Raw genomic sequence first — 20,943 nt, 5'->3', positions numbered from 1 at the left:
TTAGTGTTTACTGTGTTTTGAGTAGAGCTTGGTTTCCATTAGTTTCATATTTTCTCACACTTTCAACACTTGTATTAGTTTAAATTCTTAATTGGATTATTTGTCCCACTCTGCTTGAAAGCACTGAAGCGCATGTAACCGGCTGTACCTTGGTGAGGCTTTCCTGCTTTTCTTCCACATCTCACCACATAAGGCATCAAGAGGACTTGACATTTCGGGATGTGTTATGGTTGGAGAAGCTGCTGTGGTGGTTTGGTAGCAGAGGTCCTAATGCCAGCTGAAACGAGCTTGTCAGATCGGACCTTTCCAGGGAGCAAACCTGGCCCTGTGGAGTGACTTCCATGGTCATGGTCTTGTGGGAATGTGGTGGTTTGACGTGCTGAGTTGGGTGAGCAGTGCTGAAAGATGAAGGAATGGCAGGTTTTGCAAACAATGCTACATGGTCTTGGTTTCACAGCAGAGGATGGGTTAGTCCCAGAAGAAAAGATAGCCCTATCTCTTTGAGTTAAATGTGCAACTCTGAGCTCCCTTCTTTGAGGAGGAATGTATTTTAGGGTTGACTGCATGTTCAACATCTGACTAGAAAGACTCATCTGTGCAGCCCGTTGTCACTGAAAAGTTCCTTCTCCTTTAGAAGAATACTTTGCACAAAAGCTTGCTCTTGTCCTTCCAAACAGGATTTTGTGTCTTCCATTTCCAAAGCTTTGTTCAACTTAGCCTTTTCCATTTCCAAATGTACAATACTGAAATCAATTAATCTCTTAAGCATTTTCATCCCTTTGTCCTGTATAGTTAATCTGTTTAACGTAAATATTTATTAACTTCAAGGTGGCAGTTTTAATACTATATATGACTGGGTGACTCTGAACCCTAATTCTTCTGTTGTTTTACTGTCACAGTGCTCATTATTAATTAATTTAATGCTTCAAATTATTTCTTAAAAAAAAAGAAAAAGTAACTGCTGATTACCTAAAATTCTCAGGAAGACTTTCACCACCACTTCAAAGCAGATTTCAGTGACTCTGGGACTGTTTCACCGCTGCCTCCTCTCTCTCTCGTTCCCTTGGAAGCGCTTGCGCTCCGCTTCTGGCTGTTTTCTTTTTTTCCTAACGCATTTGCCTGACTAGTTAAGGCTCTAATTCTATGACGGTACACCAAGAAAGCAAATATTTGAACTGTAATGTTGATTAATGGTCTTTAGTTTAAAATAATTATGACAAATGTTGTACATTGCCACCTTCTGTCAGTGAGACAAAGGCGTGTACGTCTTTGCTAACATATTTGCTAATGATATTTTCTTGTTGCCCATTATTAACACTAGTGGATGTTACTACAGAAGAAGGAGTCTTCCCTGATGAATGGTTTCAGGGCTGAGTTTCTGTTTATTCTAAACATTTCATTGTGTAATTTTACAAGGCAATTAAGGATAAGCATCGTTCTGAAGCCTTGATTGAAATGGACAGGTTAGGGGAATATTATGATGTCAGCCTTCTCTGAAATGATAGAGAGGCCACACATTTGTATTCCAGAGAAAAGTAAGGAATAAGTCATTACAAAAATCCATGTTTTTAAACCATGTTGGGCACGTTAATTAAGGAGAATGTTTAAAATTGGCATTTTTAAAATATGGTGGTGTTTATGGCTGGGGGAAAACCCATTTCACGCCTCCGCTTTGTAAAGGAGCTCTGTATAATCGATAAAACATCCTGGGATGCGCAGCAGGAAATAATTAAACTTGACCTATTGACTTGTAAATATGAGTAGTTTATTCTTTAGGATTAGAAGGGTGGGTTTTGTCTTTGGAACGTAATCCTTTTCTGAGTGTTTGGTTGTTGTAAAGTGCTTTATGGACCAGAAATGATAGTGCCAAGAGCTTGACCTTTGTTACAGGCGGTGTCCTTTTCCCTAGCGTTACTGTTTACTGCCATTACTTAATTAGCAAATGTTGCAACATAAGCAGGAGCTGAAATTCAGGGATGTGTTTATGTAAAACAAAACAAAAAGAAAACAACCCTCCCTGAACCTCCTTGTTGTTTATACAATAAAAGCACCGTGCTTGAACAACCTTCGGCAGAAAATTGTAGCTTTTTCTGACTGCTGGAGATACAGTGAGAGTAGTAATCTATTTTGTGATAAACCTGATAATGATTATTTCTGCTTATTTGAAAAGCTGCAAAACCTGAAACTCCCAGGTGCACATAATTGCTCTAGAATTTTCGTTGGGGATGAAAGTCTATCATCTTTAGTTTTCTATTCTATGGAATAGAATTAGAATGGTTTAACTTTTCTTTTGTAATTGCAAATGATACCGTAGCCAAGTTGGGTTCCCTCTGGATTTTGGTTTGTGGGGAAATCATAACATGGAATTTCAGTTCACCTCGAGGTCAGAGCTTGCATTGAGCTTCCATGGAAAAGAACAGTTCTGTATTTTCTGAACTAAATTAACGTTGTTGTAATAGTTGGCATAATTTGGCCATTCCGTTTGGTATATGGCAAATGCAGAAGAGTGTCACGCCTGCGTCAGATGCTGTGTGGAAAAAGCATGAAAGAAGGCATGAAAATTTTAGCTACGAGTTGCTTACTATAGATGTGTGAAAATGCCAGTTCTCAGTGTGAAGCTTGGTCTTCTCTGGCTGCTATAACACGGGGTGAGAATTTAATTTGTCGTTTATGAGTCCGTGTCAATAATATAAAATTAAAGAATTCTTTTTTTCAGGAGACCATTAGCAAAATCAAACCTGACAGTTTAAACTGCTGTGCCTCTGTTAATTGTAATACTTTCTTAACACCAATAATTTCTTTGTTGGAATAATCTGAAGCTTCACTTGAATAACTGCATGGTTCATCATAGAATGATGAAATCATTAAGGTTGGAAAAGTCCTCTGAGGTCATCAAGTCCAGTTGTCAGCCCAGCACCCCTGTGCCTGCTGAATCCTGTCCCCAAGTGCCACATCTACACGTTTTTTGAACCCTTGCAGGGATGGTGCCTCTACCACTTCACTGGGCAACCTCTGCCAGTGCTTCACCACTCTGTCAGTAGAGAAATCGTTCCTGATATCCAGTCTAAGCCTCCCCTGTGCAACTCGAGGCCGTTTCCTCCCATCCTGTACTTGGGAGAAGAGACCAGCACCCACCTAGCTACAATGACTTTTTGGGTTTAGTTGCCTAAACTCCTTCCCTGAAAACGCAAGCACCCTCGAGTTTTGTGTACTCCCCAAACACCTGGTTTATCAGCACAAGTCTTTGAAACATTTTCTCCGAGGCAGTGGTGTTTCCATAGGTATCTGCTGCAGAGGTGACTGTGTATGTAACTCCCAGGGTTTTCTGTGGCTGAAGTTCCAAATGTAACCTTAGTGGAAACAGATGGAGCTGACCCACTTTTGTAGGATTTGTCTCCTCACTTGTCTTCGCCTCCTTTTAATTCACACATAGTCTCTGCTTTGAGTTAACTGATTCTTCAGTTATTTCACCTGCTGATACGTGTTGAAACGTGATTGCTGTTGACAGTCCAGGTTTGTAGCACAGCAGCTACAACTACTGAACTGCTAATCCCACCACCATGCTGGTAATTCAGTGGGTTTTTATTTCTAATTTTACATCCGTATGAGGTTGCTTTCACTCCAGCTCGGTTGAGCGGTGTAGGTTGAGCATACCTAACTCGAGCTAACAGGTCTGTAGTGAAGACAAACTTAAACTTAATATGTGAAGCCATGTATTTTCAATTCCAGGTGCTCCTACAAGTCACAAATTAAGTGATTTAAGAGGTTATTGGTCTGTAACACTCTCAGCCCACAGCAGTATCTGGCTCAGTTCTGTTTTACTGGCAGGTCCAGCCCTGTCAGATCTGCTTGTATGGTACCTTCTCCAGAGCTGATCCCCTCAAAGTGGCCTCTGTTCTTGGTTGTCCTGAAGGAAGTCTCCTTTTAGAGTCTGTCAGCTGAGGTACATCACATTGCCTTAGTTGCTGTATTACACTGCCCATCACAGTTTGTTGTGCTTGTGTTTCATATTTCTCAAAGATAAAGACAGATGTCACAAGCTAAGGCTCAAGTTTTAGAGAAGAGGTTCTCAGTCCTCCCATTTGCTGAGATGATGAAGGGCCATCGTGGAGTTGAGGGAACTCTCATTAAAAATGCTGCATGCAAAGAAGTGCTTTGGAGTTGTTGGAATTTATGTCTATTTGTTTTTATAAAGCCTGTTTAATGCTTAATTAAAATTTAGTAATGTTTTCTTGTCAACATTGAAATGCATTGCGAGTGGTTTTGCGTATCTGCAAGTAATGATTTTACAAAAGAACACTATATTTAGGCTTTACAGAGCAGTGATGAGAGGTGCTGAGTAAATTAAAACATTAGCATAATGGTTCTATCTATCACACAATAGGTCTCATTATTTATTCTTTGTCTTTTTTTGTTTTTAAGGCTATTGCAACATGTACCATTGCCAATTATTTTTATTACTGAAAAGGTAAAATAGGCTGTTCATCTCATTCGTTCTTGTTTGCTTTTTTTCCCATCCCACTCTAGTTTTGGCAAGCAGTCTGGAGGAAAACGAGGATGCGAATGTATCATATTGGAGCCTTCAGAAATGATTGTGGTAAGACAGATTTTTCAAATGTATTTAAATCTATTGCTGGCTTCAGCAAATTCTTCCTGTTTTATAGCAGAAAGCTTATTGTAAAGTGTTCTATAAAATTGCAGCAGAATTGCCTTGATTTCAATTATACCTATGGCTGCTATCGTACCAGCAATAGCTATGTAAATTTAATCTAGATGGGTAAATGATGATGATGATTAGGTCATTCTTTCTGAAATTATGCTTATTTGAGTTTCAAAAGCCTACCAGCTATGGCTGAGTTGAGCATTCCTGAGTCAGGCAACAAGAGGCCGCTATCTTGAATATTTTATTTACACCCCTTCCCCCCATTTTCTTGCTTTATACTGGCCACGCCAGCCGTGCTGGGGCTGGTAGGAAAGGCTCTCTTACTCCTTGCCTTTGCAGTTCCACACAGGGTAAAGGCTTTTAGGTAAGAGGAGAAGGAACAGCAGAGTGCTTGGCCAGACTTGGAGGTTAACATTTTCGGCTTAGTTCTCATCAACCTTTTCCTTGTCCAAGTTTCCTTCTGCTTCTTCAGAACCCTTAGTATCAAGTTTGTATGTGCTTATGGATTGTAACTCAGCCCCTCCTAGCTGATGTACGCACACTGCCAGCATCCTTCTGGAATAGCTGGACAGCTTTTCCGTAGTGTTCTACCCTAGCAGTGTGGCTGGGGATAGGGAAGCTCTCTTTTAGCTTTGATCTTGTGAGATGTTACTGATGGAGCTGAGAAGCCACGTGTCTGTTAAGCAGGCTTAGATCTCCAAAGTGCATTGATTCGGCTTCCTTCGGTAGATACAGGAGCATTAAACTAATATTTGATGACATCTACTCATTCAAGTGAATATTTAGCTTGTATGAGAGAGAGGTTTCCACAGTACACTGAGAGCTGTGGATGTCAGCGATGTCCTGTACCGAGTGTGCTTGTGCCACTCTTCCCATGCAGCGTCAGTCTGCTGCTGGTCTGTTTAATAGTATCACTAATAGGCTCTTTGCTGCAGCAGATGTTTTAACCTGCATTCTGCCATGTCACAAAGTAAATGCAGGTAAGAGTGCGAGAAGCCTGCCTCGGTCCTCTGGAGTGAAATAGTTCATTTGTGTATTCCCAATTATCCAGTCTCTTCTCAAAGCTGGAGTTTGGGGGGAGATTTATGCCTTGAGGGATGCCCCAGGACCGCTTGGGTGATGATGCATGCAGCCGTGTCACGTGAATGCCCCGGGAGCTCTGGTTTGCAACTGCTGCTTTGCATTTTTGCCTGTGAACTGCTGCTGCCGAGGGTTCGGTGCACTGAGCACGCCTGTGCTGAGCCCGGCACCTCAACACTCTGGGCACCTGGCAGCGCAGGATGATCAACGCATTCTTACCCAACCATACACAAACCTTTTGAATCTCTAATACTTCCAGTTGGTGTAACAGAGAGAACTACTTGGTCTGTTTGGGCCCATTTCACTAACAGGCCAGCTGCACGGCTCATAACGTCTATAAGCGGTGCTGCAGACAACACCAAGCCTGCTAGTGTGTCCTCTGGAAACCAAGCGGGCGGTGATGCCGGTGGCAGCGGGAGCAGCCGGGAGCACGCAGGCGCAGCGCCTCAGCTGCCTGGGGACGCACTTGCTGCAAGCACATCTGCAAGCTGACAGGAAATATATTCTGTGGGCAAGATACATGATCCTAGGAAATTCCTAAGAAATACCTGCACCCATCTTTGGTCATCACTGTTGTTGTAGAGAAAAAAGTAAGATACAAGAGGATGCTAATAAAAGAATAGCTTCTATGCAGTATGTGCCACTGCAGAGAAACGTGCCTTATTAAGTCATTTTGTGAGAAAAATGGAATGTTTTGGGTGTGTGTCACTTGAGTAGCCACAATGGGGTTGAGTGTTTCAGAGGAACGCACTGTCAGTATCCTTGGAGAAGCTGGCGTTGGCCAGATCAGCAATGTCAAATGCTGCTGAGTTGTCCTGGAGACAAAGGCGCAGCTTGGACAACCCTCCTCTGTGTTTCAAACTTCTGGAGTCTTCTGTAGTTGTGGCTGAATGCCAGAGAGGCTGTGGAGACACCTGAAAGTATCCCGAATCCTTCTCTGGCAGTTCAGTATATTTGTTCTATAGAAAAAACCAGAGAATTAAAAGTACAAAGTTGTTTGTTCATTATTTCTATGTTCATGTTTTACAAGTAAACGTAGCTAAAGGTACTGTTAACTGTCAGTTTTCTAGGTAGGGCTTCAAATGAAGTGAGAAAAAGCATCAGCTTGGTGGCATGTACCTTGTTAATGATCTGCACTGACACAAGGTGTACTTGAGTTTCATTTCCCTGATTAACTCTTATTAATTTATCTTAATTCTTTTATTTGATCGCTCTTCTTTTTTTAATTTGCAACATACTAATGAGGTCTAATACATAATGAATATTTATCTCGAGCAAAGGAATTAGCTACTGCAGTGTAGCTGAAGAACACCATTGTCCTGCGCTGCTGACTGATTTCTTCCCTCCCCGCCCCTTTCTTTTTAGAATGTTAATCAGTTTTGTAGTGGGAATCCTCTGGGAACTGACCTGTTTTAAAGGTCATAAAATGTGGTCAGCTTAAGTTAACGAGGATAACAGTGTGTGAATGGGCATTGTAGCTCATATTTTTGGCGGCTGAGCAATCAATTGAATTAATAATACATCCATCTATCATGTATCAAAATGGCCCAGAATTGCAGCGTATCTCGGTGTACCCGTGTCCTTTCTGTTGTTCATTGGTGCTTTTGTTTTCTTGTTCAGGTATAAGCTTAAGATTTCAGTAGAGAAGTGTGATATTTGCAGGTGGAAAATATGTCATTGCTGACACAGACTGCTGAGATAAATTGAGGGCAGTACTGGAATCCTCCTCAAGTTCTGCGTGCAGCGAGCGCTGTGGGTGAAGCTGGCTGGGAGAGTTCTGCTGCCACCAGCACTCAAGGTTAATAAAACAACGCCCTTGATTAGAAACAGGCCAGTTAATACCCTATTCTGACCTTGGTAAGTATAGAAAATGCCATGGTAGGAAGAAGCCAGCGGGGCAGCGGTCTGCATCAGACCTGGGAGCCCACTCGGTCAGCCTGGTCCTGTGCAGTGGCTCCTGCAGCACAGCCCAGCTTCCATGGAGGTGCTGGATTTCTCCCCGAGAGCATTGATCCTGCTTAGGGTGGCACGAGGACGCTGGGTGTGCTCTCTGCCAACAGCAATCTTTATTTGCAACCAGGTGAAGGCAGGGCTGAGCAGCGAGCAGAGCAAGGGAGCCCTGCCTGTCCTCTTAGCGCCCAGCGTGTCAAACCCATTTATATATGTTCTTGTAAATGATGAGCATGAACAGCCCGATGGTCAGCTGGACTCAAAATACTGGTGGTGCTGGGAGTACCGAACTGGAAGCTGCATGATTTGGGGTCTTTTCTGGGTTTCTGATGGAGGTTTTAGCCAAGGGCAGTGAGTGACTTCAGTGTCTGAGTTTCCACTAGCAGTGCATTGTTTTGTCTTTGTGACAACAAATAGTGTATTTATGCTCATGTCTTTTCAGTTAAAATTATTTTGCTTCCACAACTCTAAGTCTTTGTTTTACCTTATGTCTTAAAAATGCCTGTTGAGTTTGGGACTCCTTGATAATAAAGGCCCTCAGTAGAAGAGGTGTTGTCTGGCCGCTTCCGTGAGTCCTCGGTGTCCAGGTTAGTCTGGTGTAGTTTCTGTAACCCTATGAAACTGAACCTAGAGGAAAAAAAAAAAAAGAAATAATGCATTTATTGGATTAATCTCATCCACTGTAGCACACAGAAAAATTAAAAATGAAGTCAGCATGATTTAGGCTCTTCAGTAGACCAACTCTACAAACCCAAACCTCCTTGCTGCTGGAAGCCATTTGTATAATTGGAGAGCAACATTATTGCTAGCTAGAAATCCATGTTTTATGCTAGGTGAAGGGCTTCCAAATCTAGCACCTAACTATTTTTTTGTTGATACTAAATGGCCTGTTTAAAAAGGTTTATTTTTTTTAATCTGCCTGCATGCCTTGTATTTGTTCTAAATCCTTACGCCACTGTGCTTACAGCAGCACTGCTACTTGATATCTTTGCTTATGTGTCCTGTGCCTCTGTAAACAGGTAGGAGAATTCTCATGAATTCATAAGTGTGGTTGTCCCTGGCTGGGGGAACTTTGCTCTCTTTTTGACAGCACTGTGGTGGAGCTTCACTCTTCTTTTATAGCTCTTATGTCTTTAACAGATGTTGTCAATGTATATTTTTCTCTATGGAAATAAAGATAACCCCCAAGGCGAGTGCAGCTGCTCGTGCCTTCCTCTGCCCTCAGACAGAGGTAGCTGTTTGGAAAAAGCGAGGTGGAAAGTACCTGTGATCTTGCTTTTCTCTTGGTTTAGTTTTTTTGGTTACTTTCTTGTTCTTGTCTGTTAAGTCTTTCTGGTTTCCATTTCGTTATACCTTTTGTATTTTAATTTGGAGGTGATTAACCTAAGTATGTGATGCGAGGGCTGCATAAAACCACACAGAGGTTCTTCTCCTGTCTTGGTACTGAATTCTGATATTTGGGATTTTCAAGTTAAATTTTGAAGGAGAAAAGCCCATCATTGAGGACAGCAGAAACGCCCTCAGAAATACAGTGAATGTGTTGTAGAGGAGCCTCTGGCCCGGCTGCAGCCTGTTTGCCTGCGTCTGTGCTGCTTCCTGCTAGATGTTTTTCCAAAACATCAAAAGGAAATGGGAAAGGATGGGACTGCTGTTTATAGAAAAAAGGAATTGTAACTAGTGAGATAAAAAGGCTTCATATTGGCTTTTATCAACAAGATAAATTTACCTAATTCTTAATGTTTAGTCACAAATGATATTTAACATCAAGCTATTAATGAAGTTTGAGTTATTTCTTCATAATCTGCTGGAAGCAAACAGAAGTTGGTATGACATAGGGGAAGTAGCTGGTTATAAAAAGCTGGCATATTTCAAGTTGTTCAGCTGTGACTGGTATTCAGAATAAGTTATGTTTTTAAAAATTATACAGATAAAACCAGGATATTATTCAGAGCCTTTGCCAGACTGTAAATACTCAAAGAAACATTAACTTCTGGGTTGAAGATGCACTTGAACCGAGCAGTGTCTAACTGGTGTTGTGCGATATGTGTGGGTATAAAAGGGTTTCTGTGACAAGGTTAGAGGATACGTGTGCCTTTTCTACTTTTTAAAAAAAAAACCCTGTTTCCTGGAAGGAAGCTGTGGCCTCTAGCTCATTGTAATAACGTAGTTCTGAGACACGCAGCCGTGTTTCTCCGAAACGTCTGCACTCATTTTCTCAAGAAAAGCCTAACCGCTCTGAACTCATGGTTGCTCCTTCCTCATGAGCTTCATACGGCTCCACCGGCTGTCAGTGATATGGAAGAATTGGATGTTTAACCAGGAGCCTGAACATGTCTTTCAGGTGGAGAACTCCAAAGACAATGAGGAAAACATCTTGCAAAGAGAAGTCCCGCTCAGGCAGTCCCGCCGGAGGTTTCGGAAGATCAACCAGAGGGGTGAGCGTCAGACCATTACTGACAACGTGGATGCCAGCAGTTACCTGTCGGTGAGTCTGCCCTCCGTCATGGGACCTCTGTGGCATCGTGGTGACTGGCGTTTTGTTTTATTGAGAAGAGCTGGTGCAGTGGAACAGTCTGTGTGTCATGTGTGAGAACACGTAGAGGTAGAAGGCTTTGGACTTGAACGTGATCGGTGGAAGTGAAGGTTCAGGCATGAGTTAGAAAACAGATTTTTTTTTTTTTGGTTTAGGGGCTTTCAGTTGAGCACTATAAATAAATAAATTTGCTGGGTGGAGAAATGGTCATTCTTGGTTGTTTTTGCGTTTTCTTTTACCTGGAGTTCTTTTGGCAAAATGTGGGAATTGGTGCTGTTCTTTTTTTTCCTTCATAAATTTGAAGCATAGTTTGGACTTGAGTCAACCACGAATGCAGTTTGATAAAGTATTAACGCTGTTGTTGCTCTTGGTTGTGCTTCCTTGCTTAAAAATAGTATTGTGGCAATTCAAGCATCAAAAAGAGTAATGGCAACTTATTTGCTAGTCTTAAACAACATCACAGACTATCTCATTGCTGCTGTGTGGAGGCATGTACAGCTGTGGTTTCAAGGCCACAGTGCTTTTATGAAGGTTTCTCTCTAACATTATTTTCCACATACAGACTTCCTGCTTGGTAGCAGGATCTACATGTGATCTAGACTAATTATTTCATTGAAAATAATTGTTCTGGATACTTTGATTTGCCTTGAAAATCAAAGTTTAAATAGCGGTATTAATGTTGGAGTGCACAAACTCTGAGTAGTCTTCATGCACAGCAAAGAAAAAAGCAAATCCATTTTCTACCTCTTTTTCCCCATCTTTGTTGTCATCTCCCCAAAAGGTACAAAGCCTCTCTTGACTGATAACACTGCAAGGTATCTGAGTTAAGTTAAAAGATTTCCTCTGTTTCAGAATAAACTGCTGTTTATTTGCATGCTGGTGGCTGGAGGATCGCAGCTGGTGATTTCAGCCTCTCCGCAGCTTTAGCATGTCTGAGCAGAGGCTGCTGGGGTGTTTGTCTTGTAAGCAGCAAAGCTTGTGTTGCTGTGACAGGAAGAGAATGTGCTGCTTGGAGTTTAACATCCTCTGCCATCTCGTTTCAAGAGCTGTCGCATGTGCTGGATTTTATCATTAGTAAGTCATCTGAGTTAGTTACTGACGCAGTGAGATGTTGGATCCTCGTGCTCTGGGCAGTCGTGCATGAGGCTTTATTAGGAATTAAATTGCAATCTGTGCAGGACAGAATCTGTCTCTCGCTCTGATGTTTGTGACAATGAATAAGTACGTGGAAAACAATCCTCAGACTTCAGGGATAAGAAGAAGAGAATCCCATGAACAGCCAGTGCTTACACTGCCTTTGCAGCTCGCCAGGGAGGGCACAGAGGGAAGGACTCAGAACCGTGGAATGGTTTAGATTGAAAGGGACCTCAAGGCCCATCCAGTTCCCTGGCCTTGGGCACGGTCACCTCCCACTGGAACCAGTTGCTCCAAGCCCCCTCCAGGGATGGGGCAGCCCCCCCTGCTCCGGGCAGTCTGGGCCAGGGCCTCCCCGCCCTCGCAGGAAAACATTTTTTCATAAGGTCTCATTTCAATCTCCCCTCTTTCAGCTAAAAACTGTTCCCCTCATTGTGTCCCTGCCCTCCAGGATCAAGAGCCCCATCCCAGCTTTCTTGGAGCCCTTTTCAGGCCTCAAAGATGCTCTAAGGTCTCTCTGGAGCCTTCTTGTCTCCAGGCAGAACAACCCCCGCTCTCCCAGCCTGTGCTCGTATGAGAGGTGCTCTAGCTGTCAGATCATCTTCGTGGCCTCCTCTGGACCAATTCTAGCAGATTCATGTCTTGGCATCTTTGGTCTAAGAAAGATGAAGTTATACGGCTTCTGGAATGTTTCCAATGATTACCAGTTATCAATGCAAGAAGTCAGTGGGGTATACTTGCAGGATTGTGATTAGTCAACAAATTATGTCCTTGTTAGGATTTATCTTCGTGTTGATTTCTTTGTGTTGCCAACCACACAGTGCATGTGTGTGTTTCTGCACATATAGTTTCTTGTTGTAAACCAAGTGACTTACTCAGATTTATGAGTATGTGTCTTTCAATCGGCATTTGATGGGAAACGATACAAACTTCCTAAATCAACAGCACATTCTGTTATGCTGTTTAATTAGGAGTATGTACAGAGTACTGTTAACACTGCTAGGTGGCAAGGAGTGAAACAACCACCTCTGGTAGAAAATCTGCAAGCTGTTGAGTTCTTCGCAGTCTGCATTGAAACACCAGTCCTTGCGTTGCAGGCTGTAAGCTCCTAATTGGAAAGTGTCATATTTGCAGTGCTTGGTGTAGCGAAAAGTCGCTTGTAACTGCACAGATGACTAAGAAATCAAAACACAGTAACCAGCTGCCTGTTTGACAGGTAAATAAAAATGGAATGCTTATATTTTTTTTTCATTTCAATCTGGTAAAATAATGAATCTTTCTGGGATGTGATTTGTTCTGTGCTGAGGTTTAACTCTTACCTGTATGGGTGCCGTCACACATGGCCGATGGCTGCTAATGGTCTTGAAAACAGAGCTCAATAGTGTAACCCTTCACGTCAGCCTATTGAGAACGGGCCGGGTAACAAGGAGGCTTGTTGAAAGGAACTTTAATTTGACAAGAACTTGCAGTAATGTTTCTGCCAGAGTGGGAAAACTGTTTACAAACTGGCCAGCAGATTTCCTCTTTGGCACAAGGCTGATGAATGAGCGCAGTGTTGGGTTTCACTCGCTCCATGTTCCCTGACAGTTGCTGAATGCAGCCTGATGGACCCTTTGTGAGCCTGGGGGGGGCTCGGTGCCCTCAGCCAGGCTGCAGGGACTCCAGTCTGCTCCAGTGCCGTGATGTTGGAGTACTCAGTGTGACAGTGTTTAGGTTTTTTAAAGGCCTTAGCTCTTGGACACAGGTAGTTTTCTGATTTTAAAGGAAACTCAGTTCTTGTAAGTATTCTGCCAGCTCAGAATTCTTCCTTTCATGATTAAATAGAAGATTTCTTGTGTTTGCTTTTAAGGGGAATTACCTGTGCAACCTCCGTTAACTCCTTAAAATGTAAATATCTGTGCAGTAAATATACTGCAATTAGTGTTCATGATTAAGGTTAATCTTTGTTTCTGTAAAACGTTATCCATTAGGTTGTGACATGAGCTCATATCTGCTCCTCACATGGAGCTTCCTGCTCGTTATAGCTGGGACTCATCCTGTATAAGTCCTTGTGGTTGGCTGTGAAAGATTTGTATGCAAATACTTCAAGTAATATTTTAAATGATTGTTACCATTTTCAAAGCTCTTCCTTTCCCTTATGCCGCTTACTTACATAAGAGAGCCCTAGTACTTCAACTAAGTAAGAAAGCCTAGATTCAACTGTGTATCTCCAGGATAGATGACACACAAATTACCGTGGGTATCTTCAGATTTTGTTTTTTTCCACTCTTGAATGAACTAATGTTAAGAGTGGATCATCTGGTTGGTTTCCTTGGTGAAGGAGTTGCCATTTACACTCCTTTACTATGTTTTTGTGGTTCTAGAGCAATGCTATTCCCAAGAGCACTGCTCTCCTGCACAATAAGTATTTAAACTTGGATTTTTTTTTTTTTTGTTTATTTCTTCCAGTAAGGCACAGTGAACGTATGCTGACAACGTTCGTTCTTCTGACTCAAACTGAACAGGTTTATATTTCTGTTTATCTCTTCAAAGTGCATGGTGATGTGAGTTTGTTCTCACCATACATATGCAAGAACATGTGCCTGGCTCGCTCTCGTGAGGTGGGTGAATGACTGGGGGCTGCCTTCCCCCTGCAGAGGTACCCAGCAGCCGTGTCAAGGTTCTGCAGGCACTGTTTTTTAACCCATCTACAGTGTATCTGGCTGGCCGGATGCTGAGGATAAATGTGTATTTGGCAAAACTCTTCTCAAAGGGTTTTTTGGTTTTTTTTTTTTTTCATCAAAACAGCACTGCTGCCTGCAAAGCGATGGAGGAAGGGGCGCCGGTGTGGCAGGTGTTTCAGGTGTCTATCTGGGGAGGTCTGAGCATCCCCATGATCCCAGGGGAGCTCTTTATCCCAGGACATTTCTGGCCCCTGTTGCCTTTTCCATTTTTGCCACTTGCTGACTCTCTGCATCTTGCATGTCGGCCACAGAGATGTTCTGACCTGGGGGAAAGGGAGACAAGAGTCATTATGAGAAAGCTCTTGCATAGACGTAATGGGTTAGAAAGAAATGTGCCGTCGGTATTAATTATGCCTGCTCTTCCTTCAAATCTTATCAGTTAGTGTGACTGCATATCTCTCTCATTACTGTCTGTAATGGCGATAAGAATCCAGGCAGGAACCAGGATCATGCAATGGGGCGTTACCACAAGTGAGATAGAGATACTTCATAATTTCTAGTTCTTAGTCTGGTTCTCAGCCCAATAAGTAATGCAAGTCTATTTTTTTTTTTCATTTAAATTACAAAAGAAAAAAGTAATTATGGTGATTGTTGTTGAGCTGAGTCCCAAAATTCTATGCCAAAACTAGACTGAAGTTAGTGACCTTTTGTGCCTAAACTAGACTGAACAGATATAGGAGAAAGTGTTTGCTGGTAGTTCTGATGGTTTATAAAAGTTAGATTGCTCTTTTGGTCTTGGAACAAGCAATTGGAAAGTAAATGGTTCAATTATTTATATTTACAATTGAAAAAAACCCACCTTAGACACTAAGTGTTGCACTCGCATTTCTTGCAGTGGTCAAAACCAGACGGGGTTTGATACAAATTTTGACATGACTATCAAACCTGTGAGCTCAAATCTTTTATCATTTGAGTATGCTTTTTACTAATTTATTACCTAACTCTATTTTTTTCCCTTCTCTCTGTGATTTTTTCCAAATGAAGAATTTTGTATTTCAGAAAGCAGCACGTGTGTGATGTAACGCGTGCTCCCCTGGGGTTGTGACAGCAGTTTGATTTTTTTCAATTGTTAGTTCATTGTAGAACAAAACAAATAAATCAGGACCAAACTTCCAGCGGTAATCCCCTTTCTCAGAGATGCAAATTTACTTTTTTTTTAAATTCCTGTAAGAGGATGATGAGATTTAAAAGATTTATTAGAATATTAAGTTTTACGGACAGTATCTTAATACTTGCATCATGTAAAAATTTTCTCAGAGCCTTGTAAAAGCATTTATCTTCAGAGAAGTCTGTCACTGAAGACTGCTTGAGTGGCAAGTTTCTTGTTCTTTGATCATTACTTAATGTAATCCTGTCAGGGGCTGGAGCTGGCGTGGGGTATCTCACAATTTAGAAAGTTAAGTCACGTTTCAATATACTGGCTCAAACCCATTAGGTTCTTCACTGTCACTAAGCCTTTTCCTTTTAAATGCTATAAAACACTATGGTTTTTTTTTATAGTCTATTTTTAACTACCAGGTAAATTTGCTGAAATGGTACCCTTTATTGATCTCAAAGAACTAAGGCTGGCTTCCAGGAGGCCTGCAGCTGCCTTTGTGAAGCTTGGATGCAGCATCAGTGGCATCTGTTTATCTTGAATATTGGTGACTTTTAGTGAGGCTGGGGCTGATCTGTGAGTGGCTAAAATCACCTGTTTGGAGCTGGAGGATGGATCCCTTTGCAGTTTGTTGCCTTTTAATGGGGCTGTGTCCACGCATCCTGTTCTTGATGCTTTTAAAAGATGCTTGACAGAATTTTAGCCTTATTAACTAGAAGAAAATGTGGGTCTTGCTGAAATCCGTGAGTCTTGCTGCGTGCTTAGTGGGTACGGAGCGTGATGTCATTGATAGTTTGCTGGAGGAGTCGTGTGATGCAGAGATAATGCAAATTCCTCCTTCCTGACACTGTTTTTACAGTCTGAGGATTTTCTCTGCTCTAATCTCCATCTCCAATTCTGCATGGCCTTGGTGGGATCCCAGCTCGCAGGGCAAACGTGCCCGAGGGCTGCCGCGTGTGCAGGAGCCTCCGTTGGCCGCACAGCCCCGCTGGAAAAGCCCCTCTGCGCAGCCACTCCTTGGCAGCGCTGTTGGCCTCCTGCCATTTTCAGTGTTTTTCTTGCTTCTGTGGCCAAAAAGAAGCTGCGTCTGCAGCGCCTTCACTTCCTGAGCAGACGACTTGGGGTTTGTTGTGGCCTGTGTCTCAGCAGGGCTGGCTGCGATGTGTAGGCGCACCCGCGGCTCCCGGCACCGACGGCGGAGGAGAGAAGGGGAACGTGTATGGCTGGAGGCCCTGGCTTTCTGGAAAGGAAAATTCCTGTTGGACTGCCACGCTTGACTTTGGAGGTGGGAGATGAGGCTAGGAGTGACCTAGAAGCTGATATCAGAGCTGTCGGCTTCCCTGGAGCTGGGAGCACCCCCGGCTGGGTCCTGCTGGTGCCCAGCACAGAGTCCCGTGCTCCGTATCTTGAGCTCACCGGTGAGGTGACTGCCCTTTGCCGTGGAAAGCAGGGGGGAAACTGCCAAATCCCCCTTGGCTCATCTTTTACTTTATGCCTGGCTTCTGCCTGCCTGTTTTGTCAGAAGCATTCCTGTCAAGGGCTCCTTGAAGGTCTGTCACTGGTTATGGTGGTCGTTAAATATCAGTTCTCAAAGTGTGCCGTGCATTCCAGTTCTTCCTAGGAACTTCTATAGACCGCTGGTGCTTCCCAAACCTCATAGAATCATTTGGTTGGAAAGGACCTTTGAGATCATTGAATCCAACTGCACCTGTTCGCTACCAAAGCATCTCTGAGCAAAGAGTAACGACTTGGATGGGCTGCACACAAAATAAGAAAATACTTATTGAAAATCATAGAATGTCCTGTGGAGGGGGACCCACAAGGGTCATCGAGTCCAACTCCTGTCCCTGCACAGGACACCCCAACATTCACACCACGTGTCTGAGGGTGTTGGGCAAACGCTGCTGGAATATTGTCAGGCTTGGCACCGGGACTTTCCCTGGGAGCCATGCCTGTGCTCCTCCATCCTCTGGGGGAAGAACCTTTTCGTGATGTCCAACCTTACCCTCCCCTGGTGCATCTTCCTGCCATTCCCTTGGTTCAAAATGCTGCCCTTTGATTAAAACGTGTGGTTTTCAGATTAAAATTTTATTTTTTTAAAAATAACAGCATATGCACCATGTAGCCCTCAAGTTATCTATACTGGAAGTGGTTGTAGTTATTCAAAACTTTACATTCAGGAGTTTCCTCTGCAGATTTTATGGACCTGACAAGCCAGTTAGATATAATGGTGAATTACAGGAACTGCCTCCTTTTGGAGGTGACATGCGGCTGCTTAACAGCTTTTAAGAGTGATGCACAAATGAAACTACATCAGACTGAAACCAGGGAGGATTTATTTTAAGTGAGCACCTGTATTTACTCAAATCCAGCTCTGGTGGTAGCGTACGGCCTGTGGGGGAGCCTGTGGCGGTGGGAGATGGCACCGTGTTGGGATGCAGCATCCTTGTCCTGCAGGGTGGACAGACATCATCCTGCTCTGCCAGCTGGAGTCCTGGAACAAGATATGGACTTGCTGTTAGGGAGCTGCTGGAGTTGCTAGTGGTGTTGTTACCACCTTCCTTCTGGGCTTCATCTTTCACCTTTTGTACAGCTGAAGCAGCAACTAATTTCTGCCACATGAACACGTGCGTATCTTCCAGCTGCTTGAAGGAAGTTCTCTTTTCTTTTTGTTTGTCTTTTTCCGTACCACTGCCTACACTGTAGTTTTCTGCTCTTCCGCCTCAAAGACTTTTTAAACCGCTGTCTGTCCCAGTAAGACGAGTGTTTAGTTGTACAACTGCTCCTGCCTCGAGTGCTGGTGAAAGCTGGGGTGCGCGTCAGCCCTGTATCACCCCTGCCGCAGGTTTGTGCTCCGCAGATGGCAGAGCCGCACGCTTGTGTGACAAGTCAAATGCATGGGTATTTTTACACTTCTACTTGCAATCCAAAGACATCAGTGTTTTTACAACTGAGCACTTTCAGGAAGCCTGCAACCTTCTGGAAACGAATCCTGAGCAGAGTCTCCTTTGCGAGGAAACCATCCCACTGTTAACTGGGATTGAAGCAGAGACTTGCTCAGCCCTTGGCCTAAGCTGGTGCCGGCAGTGCTGCGGAAGGGATGTACTGCCTGTTGTTGCTCTCTGGCACCTTGTGGCGGGACCACCTTCCAAAAATTCTACATATTTTGCAAATTCGCATGCACAAGAAGTAAAAATTCAGGTCATTATTACTGTGCTTTCCACACAATGATCAGTTTTCTGTTTCTTCCTCCATCTTGCCCTGCGTAGACAAATTTACCCTATGGTGGAAATTAACTCAGTTCCTTGGAAAATGCCTGAGAAAATATTTTATGTAGCATGTTCAGGGAGTTAATCTCTGTTTTGATGGGCCCTAAGGGGTTGGGTGGCAGTTCCGAAGTCATTAATTCTTTATTAGCAGCCTCTTATGCAAACTAGATTGAGACTGATGTGTAAGGATTGTGCCCACTGCTTATCATTGTGGCACTCGGGTGGCTGACAGTAAAAACCTGCTCCTGGTGCCCAAGAAAGGCGCTTTGGTCTTTTGGAGGACTTCAGAGTGTTTTGTATATGAATTGCAGTTCTTTGTCAGATCATTTTTCTCTAACATTATTGTCTCATTCTCTTGAAATGCCATATTGAGTGGCTTCTTGCGGAGAACCGACAGGGTAGTAGCCAGCAAGCTGGTCGCCTGCATGCAGGGAGACGGTAGCGTGCGTGGATCTGTTTTTTATTTCCTGTCTTCCATCTGGGCTGTTTCTGTTCAATATGCTGTATTGAGGGGTAGCAGCCTGGTTGTATTATCATTTGTAGCCAACTCAACCTTTCCCTTGGGTTTAGGTTTATCGTGCCTTTGAAAGAAGGAGTCGTGCGAGGGGTCGTGTTGTATTTTAGCCTGAAAGGTTGTAAGTTTGAGTTGTTGTCACGTACCACTGAAGGACTTCTTTAAAGGACTGCGATAGTGGTTTCTTCAGGTTTGCGTTCAAGTCAAAACGGTTTTCTGGTTTGGAATATGGGAATTCTCATCAACTCAGTCTGGACCAAGTTAGGGATTGAGAATATTCTTAGCTTGGAGAAGAGAAGGCTGTGGGGAGACCTTAGAGCAGCTTCCAGGACTGAAAGGGGCTCCAGGAAAAGTGAGGAGGGGCCCTTGATCAGGGAGTGCAGGGGTAGGATGAGGGGGAACAGTTTGAAGCTGGAAGAGAGGAGATTGAGATGGCAGGGGTGGAACTGGATGGGCTTTGATGCCCCTTCCAGCCCAAACCAGTCCATGATTCCATGATAAGCCTCAGCAATTTTCAGTTAAAATCACCATCACAAAATGTCAGTGCATAACACGAGCATTTGGATGCCCTGTTTTCCTTGAAAAACTTGGCATGGAAACCGCTATGTGTACGAGAGAATAGCTCGAAGAATATCTCTGGTTTTGGCATAGAACTGATTGCTATCTAATGACATTTAACAGCATTTGTAATTTCACATTCGATATGTGGAAAATTTCTTAATGGGGGTATATTTGATAGATGAAATACTTGAAATAGTTGATTAAATGAAGCCTCTGGCTACACAAGACAATTGGTGTAGCTGAATTCCTTGTTGATACTTGGTTCTTGCAAGTCAGAATTGCTTTCTATCACTGAACATGAAAGTTTTTGTTCTTCTATGGTTACATTTCAGTTTGAGGTAATGTAGCCACAGGGCTTGTATTGTCACTGTGATTTCGATTCTGTTTCCTTAAAGTCTGGTTAATAGTCATGGGTTGTCAGCGTGAAGCGGAGGTACGGCCCTTGCTTTGGCTGTTGAGATCGGTTTCTCAGATCGGGTGAGAATACCTGGGCTTTCACTGCTGTTTGCTTTTGGTGGAGGGCGTGAGGTGGGGGAGTCTGAATGATGCTGGTGATGAATTTCCAGGTCTGTACTCAGCTTCGCATTTTTAAAGGCTGTAAGTGCTGGATCAGACCAGAAAATGAACAGGTTTGGAAATCACCACGCTAAAATGCTTCATCTCATGAGGGGAAGCCCTGCAGAGCTGCTCTGGGGTCTGCGCTCTGCTTCCCAGCATGGCAGATTTGGGAATCTGTGCCCTGTGCCGCAGTCGCCCATCTAATAAACCCTTCAGGAGCGCTCTTGCCAGTGCCTTACCCACCTCGTTGTCCCCTGCTGATGCTATTGCCGAGCTCAGGCTGGTCCCAGCCAGGGTTCAGGGACAGCTGAGATTCCTGCGCGTTGGATTCCGCCGGAGCTCAGGCAAGGCTGTCCGTGCAGGCTCTGCATGTGAAGGAGCAGCGTGGTGCCTGTGGATACAGGTCTGTTTCTGGGGGAATATGTTCATGAGATGCCATGCCCAAGGTGGGTGGGTGGGTGCCCTGGCCACTGCTAAAGGAAAGGTGACTGTTCACATCCCCTTGATTGGAGAGAAACTTTGAGATTAGGTAGGTGGAGTTGGATCCCTCCCCCCTTCCTGCTTTCAGGCTTCCAGGTTGGTGTTAATCCTCAGGAAGAATTATGGAGGAAATATTGGAAGTGGCATTTTAATGATTTCTAACCTCGTCTGTGCAGTGAATGTGTTATTGTCAAGGTCATTTGGTCAGAGGCCTTTCTCTTGCAAGAGGTGTGCTGCTACCTTCACATACAGATTTATATAAACAGGAGAGGAAAAACCTGACGTTTTGTATTGGCTTTCACATTAACTTTTTTTGGGATGAAAACCAATGTATAGGTTGGTGGGCTTGGCAGTTTCCAGATGCAGAAGCTGCCTGGATTCC

General features: G+C 43.5%; 1 protein-coding gene across 6 annotated transcripts in view; it reads left to right on the top strand.

Annotated features, from left to right (window-relative positions):
* Positions 1 to 20,943, top strand: part of RAPGEF6 (Rap guanine nucleotide exchange factor 6) — a 123,542-nt gene that overhangs the window by 33,802 nt on the left and 68,797 nt on the right. For all 6 annotated transcript variants that reach the window (XM_054079422.1, XM_054079425.1, XM_054079423.1 and 3 more), the window contains exons 5-6: positions 4,528 to 4,597; positions 10,035 to 10,178. In XM_054079422.1, coding sequence (XP_053935397.1) covers positions 4,528 to 4,597; positions 10,035 to 10,178 — 214 coding nt within the window. The remainder of the gene's footprint in view (positions 1 to 4,527; positions 4,598 to 10,034; positions 10,179 to 20,943) is intronic.

This window comes from Cuculus canorus, chromosome 14 (assembly GCF_017976375.1).
Source record: "Cuculus canorus isolate bCucCan1 chromosome 14, bCucCan1.pri, whole genome shotgun sequence".
NCBI lineage: Eukaryota > Metazoa > Chordata > Aves > Cuculiformes > Cuculidae > Cuculus > Cuculus canorus.
Note: the sequence above shows the minus strand (reverse complement) of the source record. Positions and strands in the feature narration are given on the sequence as shown.